The following is a 12,422-nucleotide window of genomic DNA, read 5'->3' as shown; positions in this document are numbered from 1 at the left end:
GCTGGAATTTTTCTGGGGGGGCTTTTTCCAGGATCCCGGAGCGGGCGATGGATCCGTGGGGGGAGGAGGAGGAGGAGGAGCCGGAGCAGGCGGTGATTTTTGGGGATGAGGGGGAGGAGGATCCCTACGATCCCGCCGGGATCCAGGGTAAGTTTGGGAAGGGGCCTCAGGAAAAGTTGGGGGTGGGAAAAATCCCCGGGATCCCTGTTGGGGTCTCCATCCCATCAATCCCACCCTGGATGGGATCGATCCCGATTTTCCCCTCGATTCCCATCCCAAGGATCCCGTTTCCCGTGGGATTTCCCATTCCTGTGGGATCGAGGGGAAAATTGGGATCATTCCCATCCCCGGTGGGATTGATGGGATGGAGAACCTCCCCCCCCCCCCCCCCCCGGTTCCCACAGGATTTCGACGGGAATGGCATCCTTGGCATGGGAATCGAGGGGAAAATCGGGATCGATCCCCGTTCCCATCGAAATCCCACAGAAAACGGGAAAACCGCATGGAATTCCGCCCCCTTTTTTTTTTCCCCCCCCTTTTCCCCTCCCCCGATATCCCAGGAACCCCGGACTCGAATCCGACCGCTCCGGACGATCCCGAAATCGTGGAACTGGAGCCCCCTTCCCTCTTCCCAACCCCCGACTCCCATTCCCGCCCTTCCGAGCCGAGCCCGGCGCGGGAAACTTTACGCTGGACCGTGGTGCAACAGATCGACCCCGGGACGTCGGGAAAAAGCCGGAAAAGCGGGAAAAGCCCCAAATCCGGCCCTTTCTCCAACTTCAAGAGCATCATCGTGCTCCAGAAAAGCTACGAGTGCTCGGAATGCGGGAAGAGCTTCAGCTGCAGCTCCCATTTTTCCAAGCACCGCCGGACGCACACCGGGGAGAAGCCGTTCCGGTGTTTCCACTGCGGGAAGAGCTTCAACGTCTCCTCCAACCTCTACCGGCACCAGCGCGGCCACGGCGGCGCCGACGGCGAGGCGGAGAAACCCCGCGGGCTTCCCTACGAATGCCGGGAATGCGGGAAGAGCTTCCGGAGGAACAAGGAGTTGGCCACGCACCAACGGCTGCACACGGGGCGTTTGCCCTTCCAGTGCGGCGACTGCGGGAAGAGCTTCTCCTGGAGCTCCCACTGGGAGCGGCACCAGCGGATTCACACCGGAGAGAAGCCCTACGAGTGTCCGGAATGCGGGAAGAGCTTTTCCAGGAGTTCCCACCTTTACCGGCACCAGCGGGGTCACGCCGGCGGCCGTTCGTACATCTGCACCTACTGCGGGCGGAGTTTCGGCAGCATCCTGCATTTCGAGCGGCACCAACGGACGCACACCGGGATGAGACCCTACAAGTGCTCGCTGTGCCGGAAAAGCTTCGGAGACGCTCCGGCGTTGGTGAAACACCAACGGATTCACCTGGGGGAGGGCCCTTTCCGGTGCGAGGAGTGCGGCAAAGCCTTCGGAGCGCGCTCGCAGTACGCCCGGCACCGGCGGAGCTTCCACGGCGGAGCCTCGGAGAAGCCGTACCGGTGCGGGGATTGCGGGAAGAGCTTCTCCTGGAGTTCCCACTGGGAGAGGCACCAACGGATTCACACCGGCGAGAGGCCCTACGAGTGTCCGGAATGCGGGAAGAGCTTCGGGAGAACTTCCCACCTTTACCGGCACCAGCGGACGCACGCCGGGGGGCAGCCGCACGTCTGCGCCGAGTGCGGCAAGAGCTTCAACTCCACGCTGCACTTCCAGAAGCACCAGCGGGCGCACGGAGCCGGATCCCGGAAAAGCTGCGGCGAGTGCGGGAAATCCTTTGGAGACCCCTCGGCGTTGGCCAAGCATCAACGGATCCACGAGGAGTCCCAAAAAGGCGGGAAATCCTTTGGAAATCTGTTGGCCAAACATCAAGGGATCCATGAGGAGGAATCCCAAAAAAGTGGGAAATCCTCGGATCCGTTGGCGTTGGCCAAACACCAACGGATCCATGAGGAGGAATCCCAAAAAATCGGGAAATCCTCGGATCCATCGGCGTTGGCCAAACACCAACGGATCCATGAGGAGGAATCCCAAAAAACTGGGAAATCCTCGGATCCGTCGGTGTTGGCCAAACATCAACGGATCCATGAGGAGGAATCCCAAAAAATCGGGAAATCCTCGGATCCGTCGGCGTTGGCCAAACACCAACAGATCCATGAGGAGGAATCCCAAAAAACTGGGAAATCCTCGGATCTGTCGGTGTTGGCCAAACATCAACGGATCCATGAGGAGGAATCCCAAAAAATCGGGAAATCCTCCTCGGATCCGTCGGCGTTGGCTAAACACCAAGGGATCCATGAGGAGGAATCCCAAAAAAGTGGGAAATCCTCGGATCCGTTGGCGTTGGCCAAACATCAACGGATCCATGAGGAGGAATCCCAAAAAAGTGGGAAATCCTCCTCGGATCCATCGGCGTTGGCCAAACACCAACAGATCCATGAGGAGGAATCCCAAAAAAGTGGGAAATCCTCGGATCCATCGGCGTTGGCCAAGGAGAAGACGTTCCCGTGCCCGCGCTGCGGGCGGAATTTCGGGATGGGATCCCATCTCCGGAGGCACCTCCGGAGTCACGGAGAGGAGGAAATGCCGGAAGGGTGAAAAGTAAAAAAAAAATTGGGAATTCTTCCACGAAAAGCGTTCCCGGCATCCCGGATGTCGTTTTGGGTAGGGTAGAGTAGGAAAAGTAGGGTAGATATGGGAAAAAGATGGAATTCCGGGCGGTTTTTCCCGGAAAAATCCCGCCCCGTGCTGGAGAAAATCCCGGAATTTTGGGTGGTTTCACCTTTGGATCATCCCAGGTTTTCTGTCGTGGAGTTTTCCGGAGGGAAAAAGACCCCGGATCCGGAGGTTTGGCGGTCGGAAAAGCCGGAATTCCGGGCGGTTCCTTAATTTATTGTATTTATTCAGCAGCCGGAAGCGGGAAGAAAAACTGGGAAAAAAGGAGGATTTCATCCCAAAAATCCTCTCGGATCGGCCGGGATGGGGTTTTTTGGTTATTTTTTTTTTTCCGGGATGGGGGGTGGGAGCCAGGCGGGAATTCCGGGGTTTTTCCCGGTGGTTTTTGGGATTTTTTTTGTTTGGAATTCTCTTCCCGAGGCGAGCGGGAGCTGTCGTTTGTATTGTGAATAAAAAATAGATTTAGCGAGAAATTCCCGAAATTTCCTTGGAGCCCTTCCCGAAATGGGGGAAAAATCCGGGAGTTCTGGGAAGAATCCCTGGGAAAATTGGGGTGGGAATTCCTCGGGTGGCTCTCGGGAATTTTTTTGGGGGAGTTTGGGGGATTTTTTGGGCAATTCCGTGGGAATTTTTTGTGGCATTTCTTTGGGAATTTTTTGGGGATTTTTGGGGGATTTTTTGTGGGATTTTTTTGGGGAATTTTGGGGCATTTCCTTGGGCAATTCCTTGGGAATTTTTGGGGCATTTCCTTGGGAATTTTTTGGGAATTTTTGGGGGAATTTTGGGGCATTTCCTTGGGCATTTCCTTGGGAATTTTTGGGGCATTTCCTTGGGAATTTTTTGGGGATTTTTGGGGGATTTTTTGTGGGATTTTTTGGGGGAATTTTGGGGCATTTCCTTGGGAATTTTTTGGGAATTTTTGGGGGAATTTTGGGGCATTTCCTTGGGCATTTCCTTGGGAATTTTTGGGGCATTTCCTTGGGAATTTTGGGGGGATTTTTGGGGGATTTTTTGGGGGATTTTTTGGGGGAATTTTGGGGCAAATCCTTGGGCAATTCCTTGGGAATTTTTTGGGCATTTCCTTGGGATTTCTTGGGGCATTTCCTTGGGCAATTCCTTGGGAATTTTTGGGGATTTTTTGGGGAATTTTGGGGCATTTCCTTGGGCAATTCCTTGGGAATTTTTGGGGCATTTTCTTGGGAATTTTTTGGGAATTTTTTTTGAATTTTGGGGCAAATCCTTGGGCAATTCCTTGGGAATTTTGGGGGCATTTGGGGGAATTTTTTGGGCATTTCCTTGGGAATTTTTTGGGCACTTTGGGGATTTTTTGGGCAATTCCTTGGGAATGTTTTTGGTATTTCCTTGGGAATATTTTGGGGCAAATCCTTGGGCATTTTTTGGGGCATTTTGGGGAATTTTGGGGCAAATCCTTGGGCAATTCCTTGGGAATTTTTTGGGGCATTTCCTTGGGAATTTTGGGGCAAATCCTTGGGCAATTCCTTGGGAATTTTTGGGGCATTTCCTTGGGAATTTTTTGTGGCATTTCCTTGGGAATTTTTTGGGAATTCTGGGGGACAAATCCTTGGGCATTTCCTTGGTTATTTTGGGGGCATTTCCTTGGGAATATTTTGGCCATTTTTGGGGCATTACCTTGGGAATTTTTTGGGGGCACTTTGGGGAGTTTTGGGGGCAAATCCTTGGGCAATTCCTTGGCACAATTCTTCGGGAATTCCTTGGAGCTCCCCCCCCCCCCCCCGTTTTTGGTCCTCCCCCCTCCAAAACTCCCCCGATCCAGGAAAAGGGGGGGGAGGAGGAGGAGGAGGAGGAGGAGGAGGAGGAGGAAGAAGAGGGAAAAGGGGAGGAGGAGAAATGAGGGGGGAGGAGGAGGAGGAATAAGGGAGGAAGAGGAAGGGGAGGAGAGGGAGGAGGAGGAGGAGGAGGAGGAGGGAGGGAAAGGGGGGAGGGAGGAGGAGGAGGAGGAGGAGGAGGAGGAGGAGGAGGCGGTGGCGGCTCCACTGTATCCGGGTCACGCCGGGAGCCGCCTCCAGCGGGATCGGGAGCGGGATCGGGATCGGGATCGGGATCGGGAGCGGCGCGGGGAGACCCCAAAAGCGGGGGGGGGGGACCCCGCGCTGAACCCCCTCCCCCCCTCCCCTCCCCCCAGCAGGTAACGCAGGGTGCCCCCAAATCCCCCCCTCCCCCCCCCCCAAATCATCCCAAGATTATCCCAAAATTCCTCCCCAAATCATCCCAGAATTCCCCCTAAAGCCGCTCCAAAATTCCCCCCCCCCCCAGATCATCCCGAAATTACCCCAAAATTCCTCCCAAATATTCCCCCAAATCCCCCCCCCCCAGATCATCCCAAAATTCTTCCCAGATCATCCCGGAATTAGCCCAAAGTTCCTTCTCAAATCATCCCAAAATTCCTCCCCAAATCATCCCAAAATTCCTCCCAGATCATCCCGAAATTCCCTCGAGATTCCCCCTTGAACCATCCCAAAATTCCTCCCAAATCGATCCCAAAATTCCTCCCAAACCCACCCCAGAATTCCTCCCAAATATTCCCCAAAATCGCCCCCCCCAGATCATCCCAAAATTCATCCCACATCATCCCAAAATTACCCCAAAATTCCTCCCAAATCCACCCCAAAATTCCTCCCAAAATTACCCCAAAATTCCTCCCAAATCCATCCCAAAATTACCCCAAAACCCCCCCCCCCCAGATCATCCCAAAATTACCCCCAAATTCCTCCTCAAATTACCCCCAAAAACCCTCCCAAAATTACCCCAAAATCCCCCCCAAATCATCCCAAAATTCATCCCAAATCATCCCAAAATTACCCCAAAATTGCTCCTCAAATTACCCCATAATCCCCCCCCAGATCATCCCAAAATTCCCCCCAAATATTCTCCAAAATCCCCCCAAATATTCCCCAAAGTCCCCCCGAATCTTCCCCAAAATTCCTCCCAAAATTATCCCAAAATTCCTCCCAAAATTATCCCAAAATTACCCCAAAATTGCTCCACAAATCACCCCAAAATTACCCCAAATTCCCCCCCCCAGATCATCCCAAAATCCCCCCAAATCATCCCAAAATTAACCCAAAATTACCCCAAAATTCCTCCCAAATCCACCCCAAAATAATTCCAAAATCCCCCCCCTCCCCCCCCCAGATCATCCCAAAATTACCCCAAAACTCCTCCTGGAATGATCCCAAAAATTCCTCCCAAAAATCCCCCAAAATTACCCCAAATATGCCCCAAAATTATCCCAAAATGACCCCAAATATTCCCCAAAATTATCCCAAAATTCCTCCTCGAATGATCCCCAAATCCCCCCAATCTTCCCCAAAATTCCTCCCAAATCCACCCCAAAATTATCCCAAAATTCCCCTCAAATCATCCCAAAATTATCCCAAAATTCCCCCCAAATCATCCCCAAAAACTGAGGAAAAGACCCCAAAAATTGCAGGAAAAGCCCCAAACTGGGGGATTTTGGGATCCCACCGGGAATTTTGGGGTGGGGGGGTCTCGTTGCAGGCTCGGATTTGGGATTTTGGGGCAAATTCCCCCAAATTTGGGGCCGAGGATGCAGGAGAACTACGAGAACGTCATTTCCCTGGGTAAGGGGGAGCCGGAATTTGGGGGAAATTTGGGAATTTTTGGGGGAGATCCCAAAGCGGAATTTTGGGGAGAGAAGGGGGAATTTTGGGAGTTCCTCGAGGGTGGAATTTGGGGATTTTTTGGGGGTTTTTGGGGATATTTTTGGGGGATTTTTTGGGGATTTTTGGGGGATTTTTTGGGGAATTTTTGGGGATTTTTGGGGGATTTTTTTGGAGGTTCCCAGGGCAGAATTTGGGGAATTTTTGGGGGGGAATTCTGGGATTTTTTGGGAATTTCCAGGACAGAATTTGAGGGAATTTTGGGAATTTTTGGGGGAGATCCCAAGGTGGAATTATGGGGAGAGAAGGGGGAATTTTGGGAGTTCCTCGAGGGTGGAATTTGGGGATTTTTGGGGGATTTTTTTGGATTTTTTGGGATTTTTTGGGATTTTTTAGGGATTTCTTTGGGGGTTCCCAGGGAATTTGGGAATTTTTGGGGGAGATCCCAAAGTGGACTTTTGGGGAGAGAAGGGGGAATTTTGGGAGTTCCTCGAGGGTGGAATTTGGGGATTTTTTGGGGATTTTTTTGGGGATTTTTGGGAATTTTTGGGGTTTTTTTGGGAATTTTCTTGGGGTTTTTTTGAGGATTTTTGGGGGGATTTTTTGGGAGTTCCTCAAGACACAAATCTGGGGATTTTTGGGGATTTTTTTGGGGAATTCCCAGGACAGAATTTGGGGGAATTTGGGGATTTGGGGGGGGGGGGGGGGGGAATTTTGGGATTTTGGGGGGGGGGGGAATTTGGGGATTTTTTTCCCCCTAAAAATCAACGAAATTTGCCCAAAACTCAGGGATTTCAGCCCAAAACGGAGCCGGGCAGGGAAAAAGGGGGGTGCAGAAATTCCCGAAATTCCCAAAATTCCCAAAATTCCCAAAATTCCCAAAATTCCCAAAATTCCCATTTTTTTTCCCCCCGGCAGCCGAGGAAATCGCCATCAGTTGGCCCCGGATCACCGCCTTCGCCGAATCCCACCGGAGACGGGGGCTGGGGTCGGGTGAGTCGGGAAAAATCCCCCAAATTTGGGGGGAATTCCGTGGATTTTGGTTAATTCGTAAAAAAAACCCGGGAATTCCGTGAGGTTTTGGGCAATTTCGGGGCGATTTCCTGGGATTTGGGGGCGGGAACGTGGGAATTTGGGGATGGCGGGGATCCGAGAAATTCCGGAGGTTCTCGGATTTTGGGGATCGGCCCAAAATTTGGGATTTTGGGGGCTCGGAAATTCGGGGGAATTCCTGAAGGTTTTTTTTGGGGAGCGGCTGCAAAATTGGGGGAATTTCGGGAGGTTTGGGGAATTTCCAAGTTGGAGGGAATCCCTGGGGGTTTTTGGGAATCTCTCCCCCAAAACTGACCCGAATTCCTTTGGATTTTTGGGAATTCTCCCTGAATTCGACCAAATCCCTTCAGATTTTTGGGAATTCTCCCTAAATTCGACCAAACCCCTTTGGATTTTTGGGAATTCTCCCCAAATTTGACCAAATCCCTTCAGATTTTTGGGAAATCTCCCCAAACTCTCCCAAATCCCTTGGGATTTTTGGGAATTCTCCCTAAATTCAACCAAATCCTTTGGGATTTTTGGGAATTCTCCCTAAATTCGACCAAATCCCTTCAAATTTCCAGGAATTCTCCCCAAACTCAAACAAATCCTTTCAGATTTTTGGGAATTCTTCCCAAACTCAACCAAACCCCTTCAGATTTTTGGGAATTCTTCCTAAACTCTCCCAAATCCCTCCAGATTTTTGGGAATTCTCCCCAAACTCAACCAAATCCCTTCGGATTTTCGGGAAATCTCCCCAAACTCAACCAAACCCCTTCAAATTTCCAGGAATTCTCCCCAAACTCTTCCAAATCCCTTCAAATTTCCAGGAATTCTCCCCAGATTCTCCCAAATCCCTTTGGATTTTCGGGAATTCTCCCCAAACTCAACCAAACCCCTTCAGATTTTCGGGAATTCTCCCCAAATTCTCCCAAATCCCTTCAAATTTCCGGGAATTCTCCCCAAACTCAACCAAACCCCTTCGGATTTCTGGGAAATCTCCCCAAACTCTTCCCAAACCCCTTTGGATTTTCAGGAAATCTCCCCAAACTCAACCAAACCCCTTCAGATTTTCGGGAATTCTCCCTACATTCTCCCAAACCCCTTCAAATTTCCGGGAATTCTCCCCAAACTCAACCAAACCCCTTCGGATTTTCGGGAAATCTCCCCAAACTCAACCAAACCCCTTCAAATTTCCAGGAATTCTCCCCAAACTCTTCCAAATCCCTTCAAATTTCCAGGAATTCTCCCCAGATTCTCCCAAATCCCTTTGGATTTTCGGGAATTCTCCCCAAACTCAACCAAACCCCTTCAGATTTTCGGGAATTCTCCCTAAATTCTCCCAAACCCCTTCAAATTTCCGGGAATTCTCCCCAAACTCAACCAAACCCCTTTGGATTTTTGGGAATTCTCCCCGAATTCTCCCAAACCCCTCCAGATTTTCCGCGAATTCTCCCCGAACTCTTCCCAAACCCCCTCCGGATTTTTTTTTTTCGGAATCCCAGCATTTTTTTCCCCCCTTTTTTTTTTTTTTCCCAGCCGTGGAAGCCGAGGGGGATCAAAGCCCAGCCCAGCCCCCCCCGGGACCCCCGGCGGGGGCGGCGGGCGATGGGGGAGGGGCGGATCCCGAGCTGCGGCGGCAGCTGGGGCTGATCCTGCAGACGGCCGGGAGGAGCCAGGTGGAAAAAATGCTCCGGGAATTGGTCCGGGAACAAGGGCAGGGCGGGAAACGCCGGCACCGGAGGAGAACGGCCAAGGACGGAGGTGAATTTCGGGGGAAAAAAACCCAAAAATTTTGGGGGGAAAAAAACCAAAAATTTTGGGGGGAAAAACCAAAAATTTTGGGGGGAAAAAACCAAAAATTTTGGGGGAAAAACCAAAAATTTGGGGGGAAAAAGGGAGTCCGGGAAGGTTTTCCTGGTTTTTTTTTTTTTTTGGGTGGGCTCTGTTCGGGGGGGTTCTGTGGGAAAGTTGGGGTGGGGTTTTGGGGGATTTTTGGGGATTTTTGGGGATTTTTTGGGATTTTTTGGGGATTTTTTTGGATTTTTGGAATGGATTTTTTGGGATTTTTGGAATGGATTTTTTGGGGATTTTTTTGGGATTTTTGGGGATTTTTGGGGATTTTTGGAATGGGATTTAGGGGATTTTTTGGGGATTTTTTGGGATTTTGGGGGTGGGATTTTGGGATGGGATGGGATTTTTTGGGATGGGATGGGATTTTTTGGGATGGGATGGGATTTTTTGGGGTGGGATTTTTTGGGATGGGATTTTTGGGGTGGGATGGGATTTTTGGGATGGGATAGGATTTTTTGGGGCAGGATGGGATTTTTGGGATGGGATGGGATTTTTTGGGATGGGATGGGATTTTTGGGGTGGGGTCGGATTTTTTGGGATGGGATGGGATGGGATTTTTTTGGATGGGATGGGATTTTTTGGAGTGTGCTGGGATTTTTTGGGATGGGATTTTGGGGGCGGGATGGGATTTTTTGGGGATGAGATGAGATTTTCTGGGAGGCCAACAAGACCATGGCCAAGGTCAACCCAAACCGCGGAATCCTGGAAGACCTTGCCCGGGATACGATTCAGGTTCTCCCTTCCCAACGCAGCCGCCGGCACCGGCAGCGGCCCCGAGGACGATCCGGCCCCTCAGGACACCCAAGACCCTCCAGCACCTCAACCCCAAAGCGACCCCACCCCGGCGGCACCGGCAAAAAGCCGGAAAACCGCGGGAAGCTGCTCGGAGTGCGGCAAGAGCCCGGCCAAACCCCGGCGCTGCTCCGAGTGCGGCCGGCGCTGCCGGCAGCCGGAACGCGGCGCCGCGGCCGAGAAGCCGCACCGCTGCGGCGACTGCGGCAAAGGCTTCAGCCGCGGCTCCAACCTGGCCCAGCACCGGCGCATCCACACGGGCGAGCGGCCGCACCGCTGCGGCGACTGCGGCAAGGGCTTCATCCAGCGCTCCGACCTGGAGCGGCACCGGCGCGTCCACACCGGCGAGCGGCCGTACCCCTGCGGCGACTGCGGCAAGCGCTTCAGCGTCAGCTCCCACCTGGACCGGCACCGCCGCACCCACGCCGGGGGACCGGGGCCGCCCGCTCAACCCCGCGCCAGGGCGAGGCCGGCGGCGACCGCGGCGGAACCGGCGGCGCCGCATCGGTGCCCGGATTGCGGGAAGAGCTTCGGGCAGCGCTCGGCGCTGGCCAAGCACCGCAAGACGCACACGGGCGAGCGGCCGCACCGCTGCGGCGACTGCGGCAAGAGCTTCAGCCGCGGCTCCAACCTCACCCAGCACCGGCGCATCCACACGGGCGAGCGGCCGTTCGCCTGCGGCGACTGCGGCAAGGGCTTCATCCAGCGCTCCGACCTGGAGCGGCACCAGCGCGTCCACACCGGCGAGCGGCCCTACAGCTGCGGCGAGTGCGGCAAAAGCTTCAGCGTCAGCTCCCACCTGGACCGGCACCGGAAAATCCACGCGGCCGAACGGGCGAGCTACCGCTGTCCGGAGCACCTGGCCGGATTTTTGGCCGCTCACCGGCACGGCCGCCTGTTCCAGTGCGGGCAGTGCGGGCGGTGCTTCGGGCAGGGCGCGGCGTTGCTGAAGCACCAACGCGCCCACGGCGGCGGCGGCGGCGGCGGCGGCGGCGGCGGTGCCGGTGGGACGTCGGCGCCGAAATGCCTGGATTGCGGGAAAAGCCGCGGGTTGTGCCAGGATTGCGGGCGGGAATCGGAAGCGGCGGCGGCGGCGGTGCCGGAGAAGCCGTACAAGTGCCAGGAATGCGGGAAGAGCTTCGGGCAGCGCTCGGCGCTGGTGAAACACCGGCGCATCCACACGGGCGAGAAACCCTACAAATGCCCCGAGTGCGGCAAGGGCTTCATCCAAAAATCCGACCTCACCATCCACCGCCGCATGCACACCGGCGAGAAGCCGTACCGCTGCGGCGAGTGCGGCAAGTGCTTCAGCGTCTCCTCCAACCTCCTGACCCACCAGCGCACCCACCTGGGCGAGAAACCCTTCCAGTGCTCCGAGTGCGGCAAGAGCTTCATCCAGCGCTCCGAGCTCACCATCCACCAGCGCGTCCACACCGGCGAGAAGCCCTACAAGTGCCCCGAGTGCGGCAAGTGCTTCAGCCGCAGCTCCCACCTCAACCGCCACCAGCGCACCCACGCCGGGGACAAGGGCGGCGACGCCAAAGCCGCCGGCGCCTCTCGGGCCGCGGCGCCGCTGCCGGGGCCGGCCGGAGGTTTCGCCGCGGGAGGGGCGGGCGCCGCGTTCCCGGCGTTCCCGGCTTCGCCCGTGGTGCCGGCGCCGTTGGAGTTGCCTTGGGCTTTGGCGTTCCCGGGCCGGGCGTTCCCGGGGTTTCCGGCGGGGTCGGCGGAGGCGGCGTCGTTGATCAATTGAGGGGTGTTGGTGTTACTGGTGCTCCCGGTGCTCCCGGTGCTCCCAGTGCTCCCAGTGCTCCCAGTGCTCCCAGTGGCCCACTTTGGGGTCAAGGATCCGTCACTGGGTTTGTTCCCAGCTCGTTCCCATTCAAGGCTGGTGGCTAATTAATGATCTCTAATTAATTAGAGCTGAATTCATTCGTTAATTAGCTGGGGACGTGGAGGAATTTCCATCATTCCATGGTTCCCCTTCCCAGCATTCCCGGTGCTCCCAGTGCTCCCAGTGCTCCCAGTGCCCTCCTTGGGGTCAAGGATCCATCACTGGGTTTGTCCCCAACTCGTTCCCATTCAAGCCTGGCGGCTAATTAATGATCTCTAATTAATTAGAGCTGAATTCATTCATTAATTAACTGGCGACATGGAGGAGTTCCCATCGTTCCATGGTTCCCATTCCCAGTGCTCCCGGCGCTCCCAGTGCTCCCAGTGCTCCCAGTGGCCCACTTTGGGGTCAAGGATCCGTCACTGGGTTTGTTCCCAGCTCGTTCCCATTCAAGGCTGGTGGCTAATTAATGATCTCTAATTAATTAGGGCGGAATTAACTGGGGACATGGAGGAGTTCCCATCGTTCCATGGTTCCCATTCCCAGTGCTCCCAGT

The 12,422-nt window shown here is 54.4% G+C and overlaps 1 protein-coding gene across 1 annotated transcript; it reads left to right on the top strand.

Annotated features, from left to right (window-relative positions):
• Positions 1–47: 47 nt before the first annotated feature.
• On the top strand, positions 48–11,876 carry LOC138101347 (zinc finger protein 721-like). The gene is made up of 6 exons (XM_068999144.1): positions 48–147; positions 561–2,613; positions 6,236–6,318; positions 7,276–7,350; positions 8,929–9,153; positions 9,996–11,876. The coding sequence occupies exons 1-6, from the start codon at positions 48–50 to the stop codon at positions 11,783–11,785; spliced, it is 4,326 nt and encodes a 1,441-aa protein (XP_068855245.1). The 3' UTR covers positions 11,786–11,876.
• The last annotated feature ends 546 nt before the right edge of the window (positions 11,877–12,422 follow it).

Source organism: Aphelocoma coerulescens, unplaced genomic scaffold, assembly GCF_041296385.1.
Source record: "Aphelocoma coerulescens isolate FSJ_1873_10779 unplaced genomic scaffold, UR_Acoe_1.0 HiC_scaffold_244, whole genome shotgun sequence".
Lineage (NCBI taxonomy): Eukaryota > Metazoa > Chordata > Aves > Passeriformes > Corvidae > Aphelocoma > Aphelocoma coerulescens.
The sequence above is the reverse complement of the archived record's forward strand: the minus strand, read 5'-3'. Positions and strand labels throughout refer to the sequence as shown.

Coding starts and splice junctions, on each gene's coding strand:
- LOC138101347 (XM_068999144.1), top strand. CDS start 48: ATGGATCCGTGGGGGGAGGAGGAGGAGGAGGAGCCGGAGCAGGCGGTG. Junction 2,614..6,235: donor GAGGAGGAAATGCCGGAAGG/GTGAAAAGTAAA, acceptor GTCTCGTTGCAG/GCTCGGATTTGGGATTTTGG. Junction 7,351..8,928: donor GAGACGGGGGCTGGGGTCGG/GTGAGTCGGGAA, acceptor TTTTTTTCCCAG/CCGTGGAAGCCGAGGGGGAT.